A 24973-nucleotide genomic window follows, 5' to 3' on the forward strand; every position below is an offset into this window, starting at 1 on the left:
GGATGGATGTGCCAGACTGACTCCCCTGGATGCTACCCCCTGCCTTCCTCGCAGCCCCAGCAGGGTTTGCCCATCACTAACAGTGGGCAGCATTAAATCTGTCCAAGCTCTTCACAGAGACCTGGTGGCTACTGCACTGACAATGTCTCAGTGCAGGAGAAATTCCCAGGCAGACACATCCATTGATTTCTTTCCTAACTCCCTCTGGGTGGATTTGCCAGCAAAAAGGGTATTATTCCACCAGGTGATAAACGGGCAGCCTGTGTCAGCAGATGTGTCCTGGCCACAAGTCCCCACTGTCCTGTGTGTGGTGGCACTAGGTGTGTCCACTGAAGGGTGGTGTACAGGGAAGGTGGACCAGAATTCCCTCTTCTGTGCACAAAATGCAAATCCCAGGACCTAAATCAGGCTCTGCTGAGCAGCCTGTTGGTTTTGGTGGGGTTAACCTGGTGAGCCTGTAGGAATCCCTACCTGGGTCTGTTCCTGCTGTTCCCTCTGGAGAACCTTCTCCTCTCCTTGTTCCAAGCATTTCTGCTCCTCAGGAGATATCACATCCTACCCCGATATGGCTGCATTCTTGTGGCAAGTGGAGTGATTCCCAGTTTTGGGATGACTTGGGAATCTTTTGGAAGGGGTGCTGTATGAAATGCTGGTCCAGTAGGAAACCCATCTTCTCCTGGGAGCTCTCAAGGCAGGACAGCACTCCAGTACAAAGCAATTAGGCATTGTGCTGTTGTTTTTGTCATAGTGGTGGTGTTGTTACCCTGCTCCCTCATGTCCAGGCACCAGGAGGTGCTGCTGGTAGTGCTGGAAGCATTTCCCCACACCAGCAACTGCTGCATCCCGAGCAGGGACCGCTTTGTGCAGGCACTCACCTCGTGCTGTGGGATTGTAAAATCCCAATGGAGCCCAGAAACAGAGCCAGGCACCCCAGCAGGCAAACAGTCCCTCTGCACACCCTGTGCTGCTCATCCTCCCTTTCTCACACAAGGCCTGATGCCTGGTGTGAGGCTGTTATTTTATTTGTTTTGTGGTGGTGTTGGGTTTTCTTTTTTGTTTAAATCCATATTTCAGACAAACAAACTAATAACTCCCACGAGTTTCCATGATGCGTCCAACTGCACCCGAGGCTCTCTGCTCCCAAACAGATGTTGCCAGGGTTCAGCTGTGTTGCCAGCAGTGTTAGTGACAGCATGTTCAGATTCAGGGGCTGATAAGGGTTCCCTGTGTCCTCACTGCTGCATCTGAGTCTCCTCCTCTTCCCAGAAAGGACTTTGGAAGCACCCTGGCAGTGGCCACCTGTAAAGCCCTTTGCCAGGAGTGAAGCAGAGGCTTTGCAGGAGTACCCTGGGATGTTACCCTGTTCTATATAGGTAATAAAAGCCAGGCTGAACCTACAAGAACTTACGGGGCTTCTCCAGTTCACTGCTGAGCCCTCTCCTTGCATGCAGGGAGCTGAAGAGATAACCAAAATCCATGTCAGATATAGGGCAGGGGGAAATTGAAGGACCCCAATCCATCCCCCCAGGCTACAGTTGCAATGGCAGCTACAGGAATATGTTTTAGAGAGAAAATATCTCTCAGATCTGAAAACCTCCTCTGTGAGATGCCCTGAGTGGTGGGTGGGGGATGTGGGTGGGATGAGAAGGAAGCACCGTGTCCAGCCAGGTAATCTCCAGCTTTCTAGGGATGAGGCACCTGAGCAAGCAGATGAGGAGCAGCATCTCCTCCTCGCTGCCTGTCTTTGGCTCTGGAGGAGCTGGTTCACAAGCAGGATGTGCTGCTGGTGCTCCCACATGGGTTCCAATAGCAGAAACAGGGGGATTATTTTGTTAGGGCTGTACTTAAGCACCCCAAGCCCGTTCCACAAAAGCTACCAGGAACTGCTACCCAGTGCTGATGACTTCCAAGTGTTTGTCTGGATGAGAGCTGGCAATTTGACAATGAAGCCAGTTCTCCTCTGCTGAGCCACGTCCTATTTCATTTTCGTCCTTTGGAGCTGTAACCCAGAGCCCTCGTACAAGGGAACACCATGGATCCCTTGCCAGTCTGCAAAGGAATCCTTTTCCCCAGTGCAGCTGGGATCTGTTCTAAAGAGGATTAACTGCAGACAGCCACTTCCTCCTCAGCCATGAAGTCTGCTCTGCTCACAGGTCTGCCATGAGTCACCCGGCTCCGTGGTTAATCTGTCACTGAGCCCGTGGCTGCTGGGGAACGGGAGCTGTTCTGCTCAGTTTTCTACCTTACCTCATTTTCAGAACTCTGGGCTTTCTCCTGTGCAGCTCCACCTGAGCACTGCTGCTCCTAAAATGGCTTTGCTCCTGCTGGTTGGATTATAGTGGTCTATAATTCTTAGCTATAAAGCCAATAATTCAGAAGGAAGGTTTGATATCCTGTTGCCAGTCACGAGATAAGTGATTCCACTGTCTTTTCAGCCCTTTGTTCATGTCCTCCCTTAAAGCACGGCTCCAAAACTTCCTTCCCCATGGAGAATCTCTACAGCTGTTTCAGCTCTGGTGAAGAAGCTTTGCAGCCCAGAAGCGTAATTTTCTCCTTTCCCTTCTACATGTACTTTAGTAGTGATGGTAAAAGATGTTACCCTTATTCACAAGTGAGAAGGGACTCATGGTATCCCCCTATAAATCCCTTCTTTATCTGCCACTCTATTTTTCAAGGCTTCATGGTTTTCCCTTATGAGATTTGAAGTTGCCTGGAGCTGATCTTCTAGAAAATAATCTCTCCAAGAAGCAGCTCCAACTCCTGTTTCCCATGTCTCTGTACACCAGTGTCTCCCTAGATGTTGAAACATCTCCCTACAGCCTTGCTTTAATTTATCTTAGCAACTGTCCCTCTTCTATTGCACTAAAACATGGGTTGGTTGGAATTTGCTCATTCTTCCTGTGACAGTTTTGATCCTGTGCACAGAAGTATTCCCTGACAGCCAGACAGCAGAGAAGGGCTATCCCTACCCTCAAGGGCTCTGGGAATCATGAATGAATACTGTTTACTTATGTTTCCAAATGGCTTGTGCCTTGCCAGATCAGCTGCATGTCACTGCAAGCCGAGCGTGTTGAGACAACCCTCACTCCTCTTCAGCTCCTTCTAGGGACTGGGAATTTGTTGCTGGAGGCCACAGCCATAAGATGGAGAAAGCCTTTTCTTCTGTAGGTCTGTCACCGGGTTATAAAAGTTGGGCCTTCTTGGATGAACCCAGCTGCAGACAAAGAATTTAAGTGGAAGTGTACAGGACAGACACTGGGGTTGTGTCTCCTTTGCTCAAGTGTGACACTTCCCTTGGCCTTAGCAAGTGTTTGGACGAACACAGAGAAAGCAAAGGCTCTGCAGGTTTATTGCCTTGTGCTTAAGACCACCAGGAGGCTTCCCAGCAGGTTTCAAAGGCTTGAATGTTTCCTGAAAGCAGTGTTGGCAGTTTGGCTTTGGTAGTGCCTCCGTCTATTCTCCATGCAGTGAGTTTGTTCTCATACCTGCTTTCCCCCACTGCCAAGGGCCTCCATCCCTCCACGTAGTCTTCTTGCAGCCTCTTTGGATCCATTTCAGTGCTCTGGATAATGTGTCACCCACAAGAGTGACCTGAGGACCACAAGGACTAGAGGGGGCTGGTGTTAGGGTGGGGATAAAGGCACTCAGCTCCTTGGCCTGGTCCTTTTGGGGATGTTTCTCTTTGGCAGGGAAGATACAATGAGGTGATTTTGTCTCATTTTGGAGCACAGAGAGTGGATATGCAAGTTAGGAAAAAGAAGAATATGAGTTAGAAAAGAGAAGAACAACAATCAGTTCTGTCAGTTCAGACATGCTTGTCTGGAAATGCTCACACTTCCAAGCAGTGACCCGCAGGCCCTGTTTTCCTCCTTCTCTCCTTGACCTTTCTGTTCTCCTGCTCCCACCTGGCCTACACCTTCAGCAGCTGCATTTCTCCTGGCTGCAGCACAGTTTGGCTTTGGGAAGAGGCCTGTGCTGAGATTTGTTTAATACTGTTCGGTTTCTTCCCTCTCCCTAACCCAGAAACAACGGAGCTTGGGAACAAGAAGGAGCTGAAATCCATGCCCTTCATCACGTACCTGTCAGGCCTGCTGACAGCACAGATGCTGTCAGATGACCACCTCATCTCGGGTGTGGAGATTCACTGCGAGGAGAAAGGGCGCTGCCCGTCCACCTGCCATCTGTGCCGGCGGCCCGGCAAGGAGCAGCTCAGCCCGACCCCGGTTCTGCTGGAGATCAACAGGGTGGTGCCTCTGTACGCTCTGATCCAGGACAACGACACCAGGGAGGTGAGTGAGCCTGTGACGGGCCAGCCCCACCTCAGTGACCTCGCTCAGTCCCCTCTCAGATCCTCTCCGCAGTCGCTGCAGGTTCCCTGGAGCCGGGCGGTGTTTTCATGGGTGTTTGGAGCAGAGTGCTGTGGGATGGTGCCAGAGGTGGAGCGGGCAGGTCCCACCAGCCACAGCCCTCTCAGACCTGCATCTCCTGCCTTCAGCATGGTCAAGGCAATGCCGTAAGCAGCCAAGGCCACGGTCACTCCCAGTGTCCATGCTGGTGCGCAGGATGTGTCCTGTGGAGAGGTCTCAGGAGCCGAGCATCAGCTCGGTCCTTCACTCCTGGCTCCAAGATCTCGGACATACCTGTGTGGGGGTGGCCAAAGCCCTCCAGGGCTCCAGCGTGGCTTTGCAAAGGTGCAGAGGGAGGGAAGAGCCGTCCCCTTGGGACAGTCCCACAGCCACAGGAGGTCACTGTTACTCCAGGAGGGACCCAGCAGGCTGGAGGTCACCCGTCCCTGGGGCTGGGCTCCTGCAAGAGCTTCAGGGTAAATCCTGTGGAGATTGAGTTCCCACCTTCTCGGTTCACTGCCACTCCCACCCCCCTCCGCAGCCCTCTGACCCCAACCTCAAGTCCAAAAATGACAGACCTGCTTAAAGTCACTTATTAGCACTGAGCCTGCACTTGATTAGGATGTCTGGAGTGAGCCAGCATGCAGCAGCTGTGGGTGGGACGCAGAGGGCTGCAGGTCAGGAAGCGATCCTGGCACGTGGAGGTGTGACCACCAGGAACGATGCTTCATCCCCTTCCCACGTCCATGGGGAGAAGAGCCCTCATGCTTCTCCCGGTACTGTCACTCCTTACCTCTTGATCTGGTTCCTGCCTTCCCATCTATCAACCCTCTTGGTTCTTGCATGAAACCATGCCTGACTTTCACTTCTCAGTTCCCCTCTCTTTCCAGGTCTTTTCCTTTCTCCTACTATGTTTTCTTCCTGCATTCTTTCCCCACCCCCACCTGCTCCTCCCACTGGGCAATTCTTGTGTAGAGGCTGACCTGCTGCTGCCAGCATGTCCAGGGCAGTGCTGGGATGAGGCATAACAGGTACAGAGAGAGCAGTGGAAAGCTGCTTTCCTTCAAGCAAGGAAGATGTGCTTCCCAGCAGCAATCTGCAAGAAGACAGTCTTTTTGGGATACAAGAGGTAGGTTAGCCAGCGAGGAGGGGTAACAGTGAAGAGCCCAGCAGGATCTGAAGGATCTCCATGGACCCTGCTCACCACCAGGTCCCCTGCATAGCCCTGTGCCCAGGTGGCAATGCCACCCTGCCTCGCTGGGCCTGGCTGCAAACTCCCCCCTTCTTGCTCCTCCTCCTTCTCCTCCTCCTCCTTCTCCTCCTCCTCCTCACCTGTCCCCCCCAGTCCTGTCGACACTGCTGGGCTCGCTTGGGGTGCCTCCTTGTCTTGGGGAGCTGTAGTCTGTTCCACCAGCAGCCTCCCTTCCTCCCTCCTTCCCTCCCTTCCCTGCTCCCCTGGCTCCAGCGAGGGCTGGCCCCATCAGCTGCAGCTGGAGCTCGGCCCGCATTGTGCTTTCTGCTGAGGCGCTGGGAAAACCGGCAAACAAACAAAACTCCAACAAAGCAACCAAACCAGAGACACCCCAGCAATCTTCCAGGGGGCTGTGCTCCCTGCACCTCTCCTCCTCTTCCTCCTCCACCTTCCACCTGCTCGCCCAGGGCTGGAGGGGCATCCCCTGGGAGCCTGTCCCTGTGTGAGAGGGCTGTGTGTGAGCCTGCTCCCCCCTCACCCCAGGGAGCTGCCCATGGGCCAAGCTGGGATTAGAGGTGACAGGGCAGCTGCAGGGTGGGGGATGCTGCCAGAGCAGGCATTAAGGGAGCTGGCAGTGAGCAGCACATGCCAGGACAGGTGACTTTGTGCCATCCGCAGTGAAGGTCCTGGGGTGGGCAGCAGGTGGGGTCACACTGTCTTCTCTGACCACCCCCTCCTTAGCTGGGTGTGGTTGTTTTGGCTGTGGGCTTCTCTTGACAGCAGGCCCTCTCACCCCCTTCCTCTCTACAGCCCGTCCAAGACCATCCCCATCCTTGCTGCAGCAGGACACAGGGAGTGCTTTCTGCCTTCCCTGCCCCTACTTCTCTTTCCGAGTCATTCCCATTCTCTCAGCATGAATCCCTTGTGTTGCATCAGCTCCATCACTTTCCTTTCCCCTTCTTGCTCACTTCTGATGGGCTGTCCTGCTCCCTCCATCCCTTTGCCCCAGCTTGTTTCTCCCCCTTCTCTCCACCAGCCTCTCTCCTGCAGGATTTTTATTCTCTCCCTCTCCTTCTCTTGCTGTCCTTGGCATCACAGGGTGGGGCAAGTCCCGGTTCCTGAAGGCTGAAACCCACCACTGCTGAGCAACTTGCTGCCGCCTTGGCACAAACCGTGGCTCTCCACACTGGAGGTTTTTTGGAGCAGAGCTGTACTTGCTTCTCTGGGGGCAGTGGAGCTCGTGGGAGCCGTGTCCCTGCCCTGGAGGGGAGGCTTTGGTGTGGGGTTGGTGCTGCCTGTGTGAGAAGGTGTCGCCAGCCTCTTGTGGCATCATGAACTCGAGCGCAAGGGATGCTCATGGGAGGCAGGGACATCGTCTTTCCCTCGCCTTCCCCTGTGGGCAGGGAGGGTTACCATGAAAGGGAAAGGGATTTAGGGGTGGTAAGGAGCTGCCACCACCTCGGGGACATCAGCCTGTCACCAAGACCCAGCAGAGAGCCAGAATGCCACCAGTTTAAATTGTGACCATGCTCTGTGCACTGAGAGAGGCTCCCACAAGGCATGTGCCACCAGGAACATCTCATGTACCATCTGGATGATGAAATACCCATTTTCAGCACCAAACAGGAGGCCAGGGGTGTCCCAGGCACTGCAGAGTGGTGTTCTCCTGTGCTATAAAGAGGATTTTCACATGCCTGGGCTGAACCAAGTCCAGCATCTCCAATCCTGAGTGCTCCATCGCCTGCTTTTCTCCCTTCATCTAGATGAACCTCAATCAATACAGCAAGTACCTTAGAGGAACTGCAGGCACATCCCAATTCTCCTGTAGTGTTAAAGAAACAATAATTGTAAACACGGTTCTCTTTGCATATTTGTCCACAAAGATAGTGCTGTGGTTGTTAGCAAGGTGGATATTGACTTCTATAAACTTGGCTGAAAGTTTTCCTGTATAAGCTGAGCAGCAAAGATGAAGCACAACACAGGTAAAGACATTTTGCCCTCTTCAGGATGTGTATTTTTTTAAATAGGTTAGTCTTTTCATCTGCCTTAGTGCAGTGAGTTATGCACTTTTTAAAATTTACAGCTACTGCCTGGTCCAAGGCCGTGTTCTCGGTTGCTGATGACCTTGCCAGACTCTTAAGTGCTGGGGTTTCAGTTTCCATGCTGGGTGTCTGCTGTGGGCTGATTTGTGATTTTTCTTTGTGTGTATGTTTCACTTCAGCTAAAACTGACCATTTCCAAGCGGGAGATGAGGTGAAAATATATTACTTTGCCCACATGAAATGAGTTAGAAAACTCTTTATTTCCATGTCAGTGGGAATTGCTGTTTTCTTCTTGCTTTGAAGCAAGGGCCTGAAATGTAAAGGGCTCCAGGAGTTTTGCCTTTTGCTGTCCAGGGAGCATTTGTCCAGAGGAAATGTCCTCAAGGAAGCTCTCAGCTGTGTGTGTTCTGTCCTCCCAGCTCAGCTCCAGCACAGCTCCAGCTCCCAGCAGTGGGGAGAAACAATCTCAGTATCAGGAAAAGTATCAGGCCCCTCTTTTCCTTCTTGTATGCGATGAGAGCTATGGATTGAGCTCCTGCTAGGAGTTTCTTTGTTTCCCCCTGGGGTTTAATAGTGTTGGTCAGAGAACTTGCACAGTCACAGGTCACTGCAGCTTGTCTGGGGACTGTGGCAGTGCTGGAGCTTGCCAGGGTGAAGGAGGTGTGTTTGGAGGTCCAAGCAGTTTTTGAAGGGCTTTGTAGAACGTCTTTTCCATAGCTGTCACAGCTGGTGTGGCTGTGGGTGGCAGGTTTTACAGGAAGGACTGCTTGCTGGAGCAGAGGCAGTGCTGGAGTCCCCTCTGCACCAGTCCCAGTCACCTGGTGAGATCCAACTAATCCAAGTATTTTATAGGACCACTGCTGTTGCAGCTCCAGTGCTCCTCAGTTGGAATGTTCACACTGGGAGTTCAAAAGGTGTAAAGAGACAGAAAAGCTGTGACCTTGTCTGTCACCTTCCAGGGACTTCTCTGGATCTCTCTGGATCCTGCATCAGTTTTTATCGATGCCAACATCTCTCTTCTCCTTCCTTTGTGCTTTGCAGCAGGGCAGATACCACAGTGGTCCCTCCATATGAAGCTGGAGGAGATTCTCCACTGCAGGGCTATGGAGGAAATCTCTGCCAGTGTCAGTGGCTGGCCAGGCCCAACAGCAAACAGCTTCTATCTGTGGTGGGGTCTTCTGCTGGCAAAATACTCCCAACACCTCGAGGGCTGGATGCACGTGGTGGGAGAGAAGAGAGATGTGGTGACCCCAGGTGCTTTGTCTCTAGGGAATATCCTGGAGTCAGAGAAGAGAAGAGCTGCTCCTCACCCCAATTAGAGTCCCCCAGGTGACTTTTCTCTTCCACCTTAAACATACTTGTGCCTTCCCTCTCCCCATGGGGTGGGGAACATCTTTTTTGCTGCCCAGCACAGCTCTGGACTTCACCCAGAGGCACAGGCTGAGAGTGAGAGCACAGGCCTGTATGATCTGCGGGATCTGCAAACCATCTTGTCCCTTGCAGGAAGGCAGGGAATGCCCTGCTTCCCCCATCCCCTCCCAGGAGCATCTGTGACAGGGATGCAGGTGTGCATGTCCGGAGCCACAGGGCAGGCTGGCCCCTGGAGGGGAGAAAAGGGAAGGCGTGTTGGGCAGTGTGGTCCCTCCTGCTCATGGTCTGTTCAGTTTTCCCCCAAAAAACCCTGAAACAAGCTTCTGTGGAGCAGCTCAGCCAGCTGCAGAAGTGCTTAGAGGGTGGCGTGGTGAGGGGGATGTGGAGAAGGGAGGAAGGAGAGATCAGTCTCGGTCCTGCTGGGAAATGGACTCAAACTCCTGCTGTGTGTATTTAAGGAGACAAATTAATGTGGAGCCTGGATTTTTAGAAGAACCCTAGGACCTTGCTTTGATTTGAAAATTGAGTAATCTCAGCATTTGCTGCAGCCATGGCCTCCTCCTCATGGCACACATGGCCCAGCCCATGGTGTGGGGGCTTGCTAGGGGGCACGTCCCTGTGCTGCTGGTCCCATTGGCCTCAGCAGGAGTCCAGAGCATGGCTGGGACCCTGGCAGGGCCCTTGGAGAGAGCTTCTTCCCATGCTGGAGGTCACCAGCTCAGATGACAACCGAGGTTGGAGCAAAATTCCCCATCTTTTCTCCCCACCCCTTGCCAAGGAGCCATCTCCTCCAGAGCAGAGCACGGCCACCGCTGTCCCCTTCAGCGTCCCCAGGCTGGCAGGGTGTTTTTAGCCAGGGTGAAAGGTGTCCCCGAGGCCATGGGCTCAGTTTGAGCCTGATCTAGCACCGATGGCAGAGCTGCTGGAGGACAACAGCCCTCCCTGCACACACACAGCCTCCCCAAAGCAGCCCCTGAAGGCTTGGGGAGCCAGAGCCAGGGATTTCTTCTTCCACTGCCAAAGCTGACAGGGAGCCTGAACCAACGGGGACAGCGTTTTTGTGGCTGAGATGAGATTTTGGTTTGGTCTGGGGTGTGTTTCTTTGTATTTGTTGTTGCTTTGTTTTAATATCTGCTAATTGGCCCTTGTCCTCCTCCTCTGGCCCTGGAGCATCGTGCAGCAGCTCCAGCCCACGTCCAGCTCGTGTTTCCAGGGGAAGAATGGCCGCATTGTCACGCCCGGCTCGGGCTGTAACGGGGAGCTTTGTGCCGAGGTGTGAAAGCGGAGCCGGCTCCCCGGGACGGGGCTCGCTGCAGCGCAGAGGGCTTTGATTTCCCCTGCTGCCAGCTCTTACAGTGTCCTCTGCCGCTCCCTCGGATCCCATAAATAACAGACACCAGGATGCTGCCCACCCTGGGTCCCGTCCAGCACCCTGACCTTTCCAGCAGACCATTGATGTCCCTTGCCAGGATGAAGTGCTGGTGATGCTGCTCCTGGGGGGGAGGCAGCCGGAGGCAGGGAGGGTGTGAACACCACAGGAGGAGATCCCCTGCCAACAGCAGGAGGGAAACTTCTTCCTCCTTTGCTGTGAACCTGGAGCAGCCTTTCGGACACGAACTGCGTGATCCTGGACAGAGTCTCTGGCCTGGGAAATCCTTAGCTTTCCTCCCCTTTTTTGTTCCCCCCCCACCCCCTTCCAGAGATGTCTAGACTAAGAAACGGCATTTATCTTCTGTGAACAGCACTGAGCATTGCTGGAAGGGCGTGGAAGGCCTTTTCTCCAGCCACCCTACCATCATGGTAGCATCCTGTTCAGGCTGTGAAATCCCTTCTTGAACCTACATCCTCCTCCGGTGGCCCCTGCCTGTGCCTGAGGGTGGCATGCAGGCCCCATCTCCATCCTGCAGGCAGGAAGGGACAGGATGTCTCCCTTTTCTGCTGTGTCCCTGGACATGGGATGGAGCCTGTCTACTGGCATGGCTCAGTCTGCTTCCACTCTTCCTTCTCTCCTTCTGCATTAAGAAGAACACAAAAGCAAACGAGGACTGGGAAATCAGTGCAAAATCCAAAATGAACCAAAGTTCCGGCTTCCATATCATCTCCTTTATCCACAGCACATCTCTGTCCAGCCTACATGTTCACCTGTGGTTGTTTTTTTATCTCCCTGTATTTCCTTTTCAATTTTTCCGGAAACAGAGATGTGCACCCTAGACTCAATGAGCCAGATCTTCGTATCACTGTCAGCCATGGAGAAGACCAGATATTCACAGACGAGCACCCAACTTTCCAGTATCCCATCTGCAAACACCAGCCTCGTGGTGTGTGCGGAGTCCTGCAAATGCTGATCTGAAAGGTTCCTTCATGTCCTATCCCTATCCTCTCCTGGGATGGCAACAGAAAACCCACGGTCAGAAATAACTTAATGCTTCTCCTTCCATCAGCCAGGTCTAACAGAGGACAAAGGAAGTGTTCTTCTCTATTCTGTTGTAGAGTGTCTCAGCTATAAAATGGGGCCAAATGGCCTCCCCCTGAGCACAAATAACAACAGGAGAAAGATCCATATGCAATCGAGTGTAGGATAAATGTGCTTAGCTGATCGTTCGTTTCCCTAATATTTTTTTTATGAATAGGCTTAGCTTATGGTAAGATGGGACTTTATGGTCCTGTAAGTCTTGCTTGTGTCAAAACAAATGAACTAGCCATCCTAGGGGGGAACTATCAATCCAATATATGTGTGTGCATGGGTGTGGGGAATCAGACCTATTATACCTTTAAGAGCAAATTAGATGCTGTTCCTATGATTCATAAAGCTATATATCTAATGGCATGACTCGTCATCTAGAAAATAAACGTTTCCAGCCAGTTTCTCATCTCATAAATTTCCCCTCTGGCACTGAAGGACATAAACTAAATGGGCTGACTCACAGGGAAACAATACAATTTGGATACTTTTAAATGAAAGATAAAATTGCCTTAGGGCACAGAGGAGTGTTGGGGTCCTGAGGAGTGGTTGGCAAGCGCAGGACGGTGCATTGGGGGCCACTGCCATTCCCAGCAGGTCCAGCTGCTCCTGGGAAGCCCTCCATGATTCCAGACCCTCTTGGGCCTGTGAAAACATGACCACCATGATGAAGCATCCAAAATGGAAGGGGTCATGTTTGAGATGGACTTGTGCAGGTGCTGTCTCCTGGCAGGGAGGAGAGCATTCACTGAGCGTTTCTGAGCGTGGCAGGGAAGGACAGGAGATGCGGAGAGCCCAGCCCAAGGCAGGAGGAGAAGGTGGTCCTCAGCCACTAGCAATCAGGAAGGTCCCTGTGCATTCACTCCCGCCTGAAGCTCTCCCAAAGGCTGCAGCTTCCCATGGGATGGATCTCAGCACCTTCACTGCATCCTTATCCATCGCTCCCTGTCTTCCTGTGCCATTGGGCTCCTTGTTTGGGTGGCAGCTGCCATTCCCTTCTTTCTGTGTGATCTTACCCATTTCTGCTCCCCATTAATTTGCTCTGGATGCTTCCCCACCCTTCAGCGTGCACTCCCCAGCACCAATGGGAAAATTCCAGAAGCCACTGGCTTGAAATTCCACTGGAAAGAAAGAGAAGTCACAGAATCATTTAGGTTGGAAAAGACCTCCAAGACTGAGTGCAACCTTTAACCAGTCACACTCTTGTCACACCACAGCACAAGTGACACATTCAGTTGTTTCTTGAACACCTCCAGGGATGGGGACTCCACCACCTACCTGAGCAGCCCCTTCCAAGGCCTGACCACCCTTTCAGTGAAGAAATTCCTCCTGATGCCCAATCTGAGCCTCTCCTGGCCCAGCCTGAGGCCGTTCCCTCTCCTCCTGTCCCTGTTCCCTGCGAGCAGAGCCCGACCCCCCCGGCTGCCCCCTCCTGTCAGGGACTTGTGCAGAGCCACAAGGTCCCCCCTGAGCCTCCTTTGCTCCAGCCTGAGCCCCTTTCCCAGCTCCCTCAGCCTCTCCTCACATGACTGACACTCCAGCCCCTTCCCCAGCTCCGTTCCTTTCTCTGGACACACTCCAGCCCCTCAATGTTCTTCTTGTCATGAGAGGCCCAGAACTGGACACAGCACCCGAGGTGTGGTTCCACCAGTGCCCAGCACCAAGGGACAAACCAGGACCAAGCCCTGGCTGCCTGACTCTCCCAGCCTGGCCTTGACATGAGTCAGGACGGAGGCAGGAGCCGGCTCAGGCGGCCGTGCTCCCGGTAACCTGGTGAGGGGGTGGAGGTGTGCTCGCCGTAATGAACGCAGCATCCATCCCCTAACCTCGTTTGTGTGAAGGGTGACACAAGGCAGATGACAGCTGGGTACCTGCAGGATCTAATTAAAACGTATTCGAGGCTGGGCAGGCGGAGCAGAGGGGATTGCTCATGCAGCTCATGCTTAACAGCAGGAAAAAGTAAAACAAGGAATTGACTACTGGATTTACTAAAGGGCACGGATGGGGCGGGTGGGGTTTCTTCCCCAGGTTGGGGATGTGCAGGGAAGAGCTGGGTTAGGGGACAGGGAGGGGGTGTGCAGAGAGACAGGGGTTGGGGCTGAGGGACAGTGGAGCAGTGTGACAGTGCAGCTCTTCCCGCTATCACCCGCATCTGTCTTCGCCCCCAGCGCCTATCTGTGCACACAGGTACCCTCAGCAGAGGGTATTTATCTTGCTTCCCAGGGAGAGCACATGCTTCCCCATCCATCTGCACACATCCTTTGCTGTTCCTCTCCCGCACGGACCCGCCGCTCTCTCTCTGCAGACGTGTGCCTGCATCCATTTGTCTGGGTGTCAGATAAACTCCTCTCTTCATCCCGCTCTCCGATTACTTTGGATGCCCTTTCCAGCCAAGCACTTCAATTACATTCTAAAGAACAGAATAAAAGAACATCACATTTTCTCTCTTTCACGTGTTTGTTCCTTTCTTGGGGTTTTTTTGGTTTTTTTTTTTTTTCCATTTTTTCCATCTGGAGCAGTCCCATTTTGTTAATGCCTGGAAGCAGAAAATTTTGCAGACGCAAGAGCCTTGAGGCGCCTTGTTAAAGGTGCTGGGGGTGTTTGGGGAGAGCGACAAAACCCTGGACAATGGGAGTCCTGACGTCAGGCTCTATTTATACCTCCTCCTTTCAGAAACCTCCCTGGGATGGCGCTTTTCCTAGAGCTTTCTGCTAAATTCTGCAGCCTGAGCTGTCCCTGTCTTCCTCAAAGGGCACAGTTTTATTTCTAGGCGTACCCTGGCAGCACAGGCCATATCACCAGGGCCAGGCTTCCGTGGGCAACTTTTCATGGGAGGAACAGTGTTGCCGCAAGCAAGGCTGCTCCATGCAGTTGAGGACCTGTGAAGGTGTTTCAGCTCCAAAATGTGCCTCTTGAAAGGTCAAAAGCATTACAGAGCTTTGTTTTAGTGGCTGGTGTTTTGGTGTTCTGATTATTCTAGATGGGCGTTGTGGCTTTGCAGGGTTGGGTTGGACGTTGGCTCTGTGTGTGTGAAGGAGAGATGTTTTTGAAGCTGGAAGTTTAATTACAGGCAAAGAGTAGTGAGAGGAAACCACCATAAATCCACATGGTCCAAACGACAGGAGGGTATGGAGTGAGGGATGCCCCATCCTGCAGTGTGGGGACTGACACCGAGCACGCTGAGCTGCGGGATGAGCACGGCAGAGACACTGAGGGGTTAGACCTGTAGGGCTTTGGGAATTCTGAACACAGTTATTATTCCAGGGATTCATTGGTGTTATTTGGAGCAGTCAGGGTGGCTACTGGGGACATCCTGCAAGTATTTTCCAGGTTTTATTTTTTCCTTCCAGATGCTGCTGTTTAGCTTGTGAGTGTTCCTTAGGCAAGTGAATAAAGCAGCAGTTTGCTTGGAGGAGGGCACTTTGTGTGAATAACAAACCCGTGAGAAGGATGGAAGTGGTCTGTGTTGTTGGGAATGTAGGAATTACTTTATTCTCAGGGGGACAGAAACAGCTGGGCAGAAGAGCACAGGGAAGAGTGGAAGAGTTTCATTGTGCACAGCAGCAGTGTGCAGGTACTGTGTGCATTCTGTTCACTGTCACAGAGGGACTTAGGTTTGTGCTTCTTCAGGCCCGTCAGTCCTCCCCCACAGGAGATCCCCATCCCCACTCCAAAAGCATTCAGGGATGAACCAGCATCACTCAATACATGGGAGTTAAACCCAGCGAGGTGAAGGCCATGCCCAGGGCCATGCAGAGAGGCCATGGCAATGCTGGGGAGGACACACTCCCCCGTCCCATCCCATCCCATCCCATCCCATCCCATCCCATCCCATCCCATCCCATCCCATCCCATCCCATCCCGTATTTCCTGATCCCAGGGCTCTGCACGCTCCCCCTGAAGCTCAGCACCGCGGCCGAGCTGCTGGCCAGATTTCACCGAGTCTTTAGCACACATGTTCACGCTTTTTGTTCTCACATCAGGCCTTCAAGGGAGCCCTGATGAGCTCATACTGGTGCTCTGGGAAAGGTGATGTTATCGAAGACTGGTGCAGGTGCGACCTCAACGCCTTCGATGAGAACGGACTCCCAAACTGCAGCCCTCTCCCTCCGCCTGTGTACGTATCCCTGTGAGTCCTCCACGGGTCACCAGCCCCTTTCCCGTGGGTCACAGCCCCCCAGAACCACCCCATTTCCCAGGGGGTCAGCCCATGGGCACCTCCTTCTGCACCCTCGGGCCTGGGGGCTGCAGTCCAGCCCTTCTCACTGTGTGACTGATGCCTTTAGGATATCCTGGCTCCAGCTGTGGCCCTGGAAGGTTTCCTTATAGATTTTCATCACCTGATTAGCGGGGCTTGTAGAATGGGATTTCAAATGCTGAAAGAAATGGAATTACAGTGCAATTCATTGTGGCTTGTCAGAGCAAGAGCAAATCAGGAGCAAACTGATGGGGAATTAGCTGAGAAAGCAGGAAGACTGGCTCCAGCGAGCCACAAGGAGCAGAACACCTTCTTGTGAGCCAATATCCTCGGAGGGGATTCATTTCCCATCCCGAGTCCAGCAAACATGCTGTGTGTTTGGAGCCAGACTCTCTGTAGCCCTGTACTTGGTGTTGTCATCTGCCCCGGCGCAGAGGGAGCGCACGCCTCTGCACTAGCAGGGCCAGGAGCACAGAGCTCCTCTGCCTTCACCCCAGCCCACGTTGTTCCTGCTCTGGGCAGGAGCTCCTGCACAGCTGCCCCGCTCTGGCTCTCGCCCCCACACCTCAGAGGTTTGCAGCTGGGTGAATTCACGCCACAGCTGCCCCTTCCTTCTCTTCCTCCCGCCCTCCCTCACCTTTGCTCACTGGCGATGCAGACCTGACCCTCCCCTCCTGTGCACTCAGCCCTGCTGGGTTTCAAGAACTTGGATCCTCTCCTGTTTTGCTCCTGGGGTGCTGGTCCTTGCTTCTCTTGCTGAAGTTCAGCAGCTCTCCCAGACAAGGAAGGCCCCTTTAGATGAGATATTTGGGGTTGCATGAGCTTACCTTTTCCAGGAGCAGGGGGAGGCTCCCAAGGGCACACACTGCAGTAAGCTGGACTCAACTGACCTTCAGCTGGAAGTCCGTTGATGCTCACGAGCCTGCTCTTCCCTTGTGGCTTTGTGGGCACATCCACATGTGTGGCTGTGAGTCCTTTTGGGGATTGTGCTGTTTGGAGATGTGGATTCCTCCCCAGAAAGGGAGCTCATGTCTTACTTGTTCTCTTTCCTTTCTCCCGCCCAGCCTGCGGCTCTCCCCCAACGTGGAGCCCTCCAGCACCGTGGTGTCCCTGGAGTGGCTGGATGTGCAGCCTGCCATTGGGACCAAGGTGTCTGACTATGTCCTGCAGCACAAGAAGGTGGATGAGTACACGGACACAGACCTCTACACAGGTGGGTGTGAGGGAGGGCAACCTCCTCGTGCTGCAGAGGGCTCCTGGCGATGCTTCCTGTGCCCTCCTGGCTGGGAGCTGCTGCTTTGGTGGAGAACAGTGCATAGAGCCAAGGTGTTACATGAGGTATCAGACCCACTCTATTTAGGAGAGAGGTTTCTGGAATCTTCTGCAGACATGGCTATTTGAAGGGAAGGGGAATTACAAAAATGCAGTGCAGCAGAAGGAAATTATTTGCCCTTTTTTGGGCAGGAGAGCTGTGAGTTAGAGTTTCTGAAGTGGGTGTTGATGTGATCACTCTGAAATGCCACAGGATGGTGGTTGTAGGGGGAAGGTCATCCCTCAGCAGCTCAAGGGCTTTACTGGTCTGTTCCAGTGAGTGACCAGTGACCCGCCTTTGAGAGGACATTTTCAGTTGTCTTGCACACCTATCAGAGGAACTCCAAACCTGCAGTATTGAGGGAGATCATTTGAAGAGCACAAAACTTTTCCAGGAGAACCTGAAACTTCCCTGGGTTGGCGTTTAGTTCTCAGGCTTGTTACTGAGTGCTCTATGTCTTACAAAGGCTTTGTCAGCTACTCAGTCCATGCTCCAGGGGCTGCTGGTCAAGGCAGAGGGCTGTGAAGGATGGGACTTGATTTGGGTGAGTCAATGATGGATTTCAGAAAATAGGACTTGAGACCGTGAGTGATGGCAGTGCTGCAGGGAAAGCCAGGCAGAACCTACTGCTTTTTGCTTGAGGATTTTGGATGTAGTTTGAAGGCAGGAATGTTGTTTGGTTATAAACAACACAGAAAAGAAGGGAGAGATTTAGAAGCTCACAAGAGTTGTCAGGGGCAGCTGGTGGTGTTGACCAAAGCAGAGATTTACCTGGGACAGGGCTGGTGTTGGAGTGCAGAACCTCGCTGTCCACATGCAGACTTGCATGGGCTCCCAGGGCACCCAGGCAAGATGTTTAGCTGTGTTTCCCTGTTGGGAAGACAGGCTCAGGGAGATCATTGAGACCTCACAGCCACAGGGAAGTTTCCACCCTCTCTGTTCACCTCAAGCCCATCAATTCTGCTTCTGCAGCGTAGATGCCACCATATCCAAAAAGCGTGTGCTACAAGAGCTGGCCTGTCTCTGCTGGAGAGAGCCATATCCCCACCTCCTGGGGGGCTCTGGCTGTTTGTTGTGACCCCTGCAAGAAGGAGCTCTGGTTCCTGGCTCATACACCAGTCCCATCCTACAGGACCTTTCTCCTACAGCTTGCAGTCATCCCCTCCCAAAGCTGCCCGATGTGGCCATGGACCCTGGGTCATGTCTCTGGTTTCATGGCATGGAAGAAGGTTTATTCTTTATCTTGGAGGGGCACCTTGCAGTAATGGAGAAAGAAAACAAGCCACCAAAGGAGGGGCTTTGTTTTGGATGGGGATTCCAGATTGCTCACACATCAGTCAGATGAGGCCAGACCAGAGAAACATGGGGTTTCTCCTTTGAAGTGGCTGGATCTTTGCCTGGTAGCCAGAGTAGGAAATACACATTATTATTATTATTATTATTATTATTATTATTATTATTATTATTATTATTATTATTTTCCTTTTATGACTGCCATGTGTTTGACAGGCAATTGAATTCATTGTGGGGAGCTTCCCTCCCCTCTACCTGTTCTGGGGAACTGTTTGGGACAGAATGACCCTATTAACAATTAAAGAAAAAAGCCAATCTCAAATCCCTCCCTTTTTTTCTGTGTTTATAACCAAACAACATTCCTGCCTTCATTCCTTTCTTACCCTACAGTCCTCTAATGTCAGATGACTTGATTCCTGCAAATACCTTGTGCAGGTTTGCAGAGGTGCTGACTGCTACACCTCTCTACAGCCAAAAATCCTGCCCTGGATATCCCCTGACCACCATCACCCACCCATCCTGCTGCACCACAGCTCCTCCCATCTGAGCAGCATCCACGAAAACAGCAACTCGGCCTCAGAGGGGGAATCTTTGGGAGGGGGTGTGGGACATGAAATTTGGATGGCTTTTGGTGGATATAGGCAGATCTTCCTTCCCCGTCAGTCTCCCAGCTGCTGGCAGGGAGGAGCAGGTTGTTCCCATGGCTGGGAGGTGCATCACAGGTATTTGCAGAGCAGGCCAGCTCTGTGCTGCGAGGATCTGGCAAGGCTGTAGGGCTCTTGAGGCTGCTGCCACTCATCTGCTGGAAATCTTAAATGAGTGGGTTATTTGTGCTTGGATAGTGGTTTTGTTTGCTTTATTGCAGTTGTAGCCATTTCTTTTTGGGATTCCTGGCACTGACAGGGGCTAGAGCTCTGCCAACCTGTTCTTCATCCCCGTGGCAAACTAGGGGGTACCTGGCCCCAGCCTCACCTGCCTTCTGCCTTCCTCCTGCCCCTCAAAAGCCTCCAGTCTCTCCACCCTTGCAGAACTCCTTGGCCTCCCCCTTGTTCTGCAACTGGAAGATGTAACCATTCCCTTGAGCCAGCAAACATTTGTTCCTCTTCCTCTTGGAGCAGAGTCAGGAGGGAGTTTTGAGACGGGTCTAACGTGGGTCCCCTGTGCTCCCTGCTGGGCTCCCCCTGAGACAGGGATGCTGCAGGACAGCGTGAAGGGAGCCAGTAGCCTGCATGGGTCAGCTGCCCTCGGCTGCACGAGGTTTTTTAAGAGGCTTGTTAGTGGTGCTTAGAAAAACACAGCCCTTGGCCCATCTGAGGCGGAGAGGAGGTGAACTTGTGTGTGAAACAAACCACGCTTTCAACACCAGCGCGCGGGGAGCGCGCGGCTCCGTGCTCGGGAGCCAGCCGAGAAGACGGAGAGCAATTACATCCCAAACTGTTTATTAAAACTTGTGGAAATTACTCATAACTCCATGTACGCGACAGCTTTGTAGTTGAGTGATGCTCTTTGTTTGAACGTGGGGCTCTCGGAGAGGGCGCGAGCGTGTGTGTGTGTTTGTGTGTGTGTGTGCGCGGCCGAGCCCGCCAGCGCATTATGTCATGGACCAAGCAGGCGCTGCACTTGAGAGAGGGAGAGGGAGAAATGTGTTTTACAGGGTGAGGTACAAACTGAAATGGCTGTGAACATCTGGAACTGATATTAGGCTTGGAAAATGTTTTCTGTCACTCCAACACTCCTCTGGAGGAAGGTTTCTGAAGTTAAGAAGCTCCAAAGGGGATGAGGGGGAGGGATGAGGGGATAACATGGCTGTGGTGCAAAGTGCTTTTCATGTCTCCATTCTCCAAGCTGGGCCGTGTCCCTGCATCTGCTGGACGTGGCAGCCGGGCTATCGCCACTTCTCGCTGTTGTGGCCCTGGCTTAGGAGGTCCCCTGGACCAGCTGAGCCCCTCTTGCCTGGGGAGTGCAGCATCTTCCAGCCTGTGCTGGAAGACAGAAGGATCCTTGCCCTTGGTTTTAGGGCTGGGAGCTGAGGAGCTGAGCTGGGAGGCCTTGTCTGAAAGCTGAAGGGTGAAATCCTCAGGAGGCAGCGGGCAGACCTATGCCTGGTTTAACACCACCTGGACCTTCTCTGGGGCCCACCTGGGAGGTCAGACCCACCTGGATTTGGGGAGGCTGCTGTGAGCTTGTGTAATGCAAGGTTTAGAAGTAAAAAAGTGCTTTGAATGTGCTTTTAGAACGTTTTGGGGGATGGCTGGGGGAGGATGAAGGGCTGGGCTTGGCTGTGTGATGGATTGGGGTCTGTGGGCTGGGCTGTGTTTCTCCTGGGGTGGTGGCTGTGTTGCTGCTGTGATGTTTTGTGGCTCTGGGAGCTCCTCAGTCCCTTTCTCTAAGTTCTCTCCCTGGTGCAGTTTTCTCCCCTCCTGCCCACATCTCTGTTGCTGCTGGGTTTCTGAACACACATCTTTGGGGGCCTGGGGGGGCTGCCATGTGCCTGCACAGGGCATGGTGAGGAGGCTGGGGAGGGGGTGGTTTGAGGGTATCTCAAAGAACTTTGCTGGTGGTAAGTCAGACCTTACACACTCTGAGGTAGGAATGGACTCTCTCTTAATCTGAAAATGGAGGGGACAAAACAAGACAGACAAAGAGATAAAATTCCTTCCCTGAAGTCACAATTAATCTCAGCATGAGGCCCTCAGCATGGGGCAGTACTCACCTCTGAGGGCAGAGACAGGTGCAGGTCCTGGATCCCCCAGCTTTGTGTCCTGTCCTGTGCTCACTCCTGTGTCAGGACCCTCAGGCTGAACCAGTCTGCACCTCCCAGTCTTTCCCCACCACTGTGAGCGACCCTGGATCTGAGCACAGCACATGCAAGAGCTGTGTCCTTGAGCATGAATCCTCCTGCTGTGCTTCCGTATCAAAGTGGGTAGAACTGGGGAGATGCAGAGGAAGGGAGCATCACTTGCTGTCCCTGTGGTTAAGGGTGGCAGAAAGTCCAAATGAGGTGTTGTTCCAGTGCATTGCTGGCTCTGTGCTGCTGATGGTGAATCACAGAAGGATTGGGAGGCTCTGCCCCTCTCCCAGCCCTTCATCTTCTGTCCTGCTCTGTGTAGGCTCCCATGCTGCGGTTTTGCCCATTTTCTGTTGTACTTTACAGCTTGGTGTGTGCTGACAGCTGAGTCAGGATAGCTGGGGACGTTGTGGGGTGTTGGCTGAACAAAGCGTACAACAAACAGGTAAACAGCTCACCTGCTTCAGTACAGCACCTGGTTTGGGATGCCATGTCCCAGCAGGACAGGTGAGGTCTCAGCAGAGACTGCCAGGCTTTATTATCTCAGGTGACATCAAGGGATCCTGGCTGCTCTGGGGTCTTCTTGCCAGGGCAGTGACCACGTTCATAAGAAGTAGCTCTCATCCAGAACAGCTTGTAATCCTCAAAGAAAGGAGGAGAACAGGAACACAGCCTGCTGAGTGAGCCTGTTGGAGACCTCAGAGCAGGAGAATGCGGAGTCTGGCAGCTTGCTCAGAGCCCTCTGCTGTACTGGGACCCTCGATACACGGGGCTGCGGTGTGGAGGACAGCCAGCAGGTAACCTGGGAGGGTGTCTGTGATGCCTTTTCCTGGTCTTAAAATCAAGAGTCAAACACAGTTAGAAGGGAAAAAGGGATTTTACCTCTGTATTTATTTTAAGGATCCTTAGGTGCACTCCATCCAGGTTGAATGCACAGTGCAATGCCCACCCCCAAAAGATCTGGTATAACATTATAGGTCTTACTAATTATCAGAGATTCCCCAAGGAGAGGCTCGAGTGAGCCCCCCTCCCCAAGGAACCTTCTCTTGGATGGTTCTATCTTGGTTTACAGAATGTGTTCTGGAGAGCACCTTGGGGTCTGGGACACACTGATCCTTAGCTACGAAGCTTCTAAGATGTTGAGTCTCTCAGCTTGAAAAACAAGTCCAAGAATGTAGGCAAAAAGCACTAAGAATACAGAAGTTGTAAAAAGCTTTAACAGGGGTATAAAAGAAAAGGCAAAAAATCTTCATGGCATCATCTGGACAACAGACAGGGCAGGAAGATGTGCAGGAGTGGAGGGTATGGTTATATAAAACCTGTGCACGTCACCACGCCGGTGTTAGAGACTGCTCTGGAGCAGAGCTGCTCTGCAGAGGAGCCTGTGCACAGCATCGTGTCTGTAAAAGAAAGCAAAAGAGGTCAACCCAGAAGGCTGAGTGTTTTGTACACTTGCAAGTTGTGCTCTGAATTGAGACTCGGGAGTGTCTTATTTATAACTTCACTCTGCGGTGTGGAGCAGGGCTGTGACGTGTCTGGATGGCTGGGGATGTATGGATATAGCTATGGCAACCAGCTCTTCCAGACACCCTCCTGTGTGCAAGCTGTGCTGCTACTGCTGTGTGAAAACCAGGGGTAGGCTGGGAGAAGAGGAGAAAAAACTGCCTGGCCAGAGCAAATACAGTTCCTGTCAGAAGGGAGTCAGTGCAATCTCCGTGCAACCACGTTGCACTCCTATTACAAGCCTTAACAATCATCTTTAAGAGTGCTGACTGACAAACTGGGCACCACAGAGCGCAGCAGGAGGAGTTGACTCTGCCCTTAGGAAGCTGTAGAAGCTTGAGGTCCAGCCAGGAGCTGGGCATGAACATTGCCCCTGCCTCTTCTGCAGCTAACACATGGCTAAAGATGTTTTCAACACCCAGAGTGCCCTTCTTGAGTGCTGAATCCGCTTCACTTGTTAGCAGAAGGAAAGATGATTCAAAAAGGAGCCTTTGAAGTGAAGGTCAAGTTTTTGGATGCTGCTTCCTGGGATGTGTTGTGTAATAGCACCAAGCAAGTGCTTAATTTTGGCCATTACCCTCACTGCGAAGCTCCGATTTCTCTCTCCCTGGGACAGCTGTAGTTATTTCCACCTACCAGTGTCATTTTTGTATCCTGGAAAGCAGAAGGGAGGTGGAGGGTTCTCAACTCTCAGTTAGGGTTGAGTCAGTTGCTGAAAAATTTCATTAATTCACATTTCCATATGGTTGTTCCAGGGTTTTTTATTTTTATCTGCCCAGACACCTTTTGGCCAGAACTGGGCATTATCTTTGCTTTCTCCCAAATCACTTTATAGGTGGAGACCTGGGACCGTCTGCCCTTTTCCTGCTGTCTGCAGAGGATGGAGCAGCCTGGCTGGTGCCACGAGTGTGTCATGCACTTCAGAAGCACCGTGTTTGCCAAGGGCTTTGTGCTGTCTGCTCAGAGCTGCCTCTCCCTCAAGGACAGCTGTAGATGCTGCCTTCTAGCTAAGAAGGCTCTGAACTTCTTACATGGCAGTTAATGAGGCCGGTCGTGGAGTTTTTTTACTCGTCTGTAATTTTATCCTCTAGGATTAAGTTTCTCCTGATCTGGAAAAGTCAAGGCCACAAATCCATCTTGTCAAAAAGCATCAAAAGCCAAGGCTGCTAACACAGCCAGACGGATCACGGCATGTGAGTGCAGAGCAGTGGAACTTTTTCATAGGAGCCTCTATTGACTAGACAGGCTTTTTTAATCAATAAATTGGGGCTGGAATCTGGAGGGAAGATCAGTCTGTGTTTGCAAAGCTGGTGCTTGGCAATGCAGCCCTGAGCTATGTGGAAAACACAGGCTCTGGGGCATCTGTGGATGCAACACAACCTGCTCTGGGAGGAAACTTGAGCAAAGAATCTGGGTCTTCCCTTTTGCTCTGAATGACGCCCAGGCGGGGATCCTCTGCCAGGAGAGGATCTTCCTGGAGATTTTGTGTGTTGCTGTCATTCTAGCCAAAGGCTGGGATGATATCCTGAATGGGATGGGGAATCTGCTTTCCAGTCCTGTGGCTTCAGTTGAGGTTTCCCATGCGTTCAGCATTGTCAGGTGGCTGAAATACAATCCAAAAAGTTAGCCAGTGTCCCTCCACGCTTCTCTGGAAGGAAATAAGGATAGAAAAGAGTTCCAAAGAGGCACAAAGACTGCCTTGGGACAGCCTATTCTGTCCTGTTTGAAACCTCTCATCCCCAGCACAGGAGGTGCTCTGGGGACATTGCTGTTGTCCTGGGCTGTGATCGTGTCCAGTGCCTGCTCTGTCCTGCCAGCATCAACTCTGCTCTAGCCCTCACCATTCCTCAGGCCCTGCTCAATGGCACGTGGTGGCACCAGCCCTTCCCCTCTGCCTCTCCCAGGCTGGGCTGGGTGCACTGTGTGTCCTGAGAACCATCATCCCCTGCTCACCAAAATGATGGGGCCTCCTCTTGTTGGCCAGTGGCTCAAGGTGGGGCCTGTCATCTGTTCCCCATGTTGCTCCAGTGTGAGGGAAGTTCAGTAAAAATGAAGAGGGATTAAACCTGAGTCAGGGGATTTGCCAATTAAAATATCTGCTCCTCCTGCAGGTTTCATATGATACAAGAGAGACCCTCCCCATCTCCCCCGTGACCCCTTCCCAGTTTGTTCAGCTTGCCAGGGATTGAGATCTGGCTCTTAGAAGTGAGGTGGCAGCTGGGTCTAGGTTACATTTCATGCTGTTTAGATAGGATAAAGCTTTCCTCCCTGTAATTGGGTGATTGGACTTGTGAGGTTTCCCAGATATTAATCTGGAGACCCTAGAGGGGGTCAGATTAGGTTATGGAGACATAATAGGAAATACTGCTCTGGCTAGTTTGGGTTATGGGGGATAGGGTGGATATTCTGCAGCATTCCCCTGCTGGGTTCCCACTGATGGGGCCTGCATGGTGGGGTCAAGGAGCAC

General features: G+C 52.5%; 1 protein-coding gene across 1 annotated transcript in view; it reads left to right on the plus strand.

Annotated features, from left to right (window-relative positions):
- ASTN2 (astrotactin 2) overlaps positions 1-24973 on the plus strand; it is a gene marked incomplete at both ends in the record, with an annotated part of 317285 nt that overhangs the window by 218839 nt on the left and 73473 nt on the right. The window contains 3 exons of the mRNA XM_082295214.1: positions 4024-4289; positions 15396-15529; positions 16675-16823. Coding sequence (XP_082151340.1) covers positions 4024-4289; positions 15396-15529; positions 16675-16823 — 549 coding nt within the window. The remainder of the gene's footprint in view (positions 1-4023; positions 4290-15395; positions 15530-16674; positions 16824-24973) is intronic.

The sequence above is a fragment of the Coloeus monedula genome (genome assembly GCF_965178545.1).
Source record: "Coloeus monedula genome assembly, chromosome: 21".
NCBI classification, from domain to species: domain Eukaryota; kingdom Metazoa; phylum Chordata; class Aves; order Passeriformes; family Corvidae; genus Coloeus; species Coloeus monedula.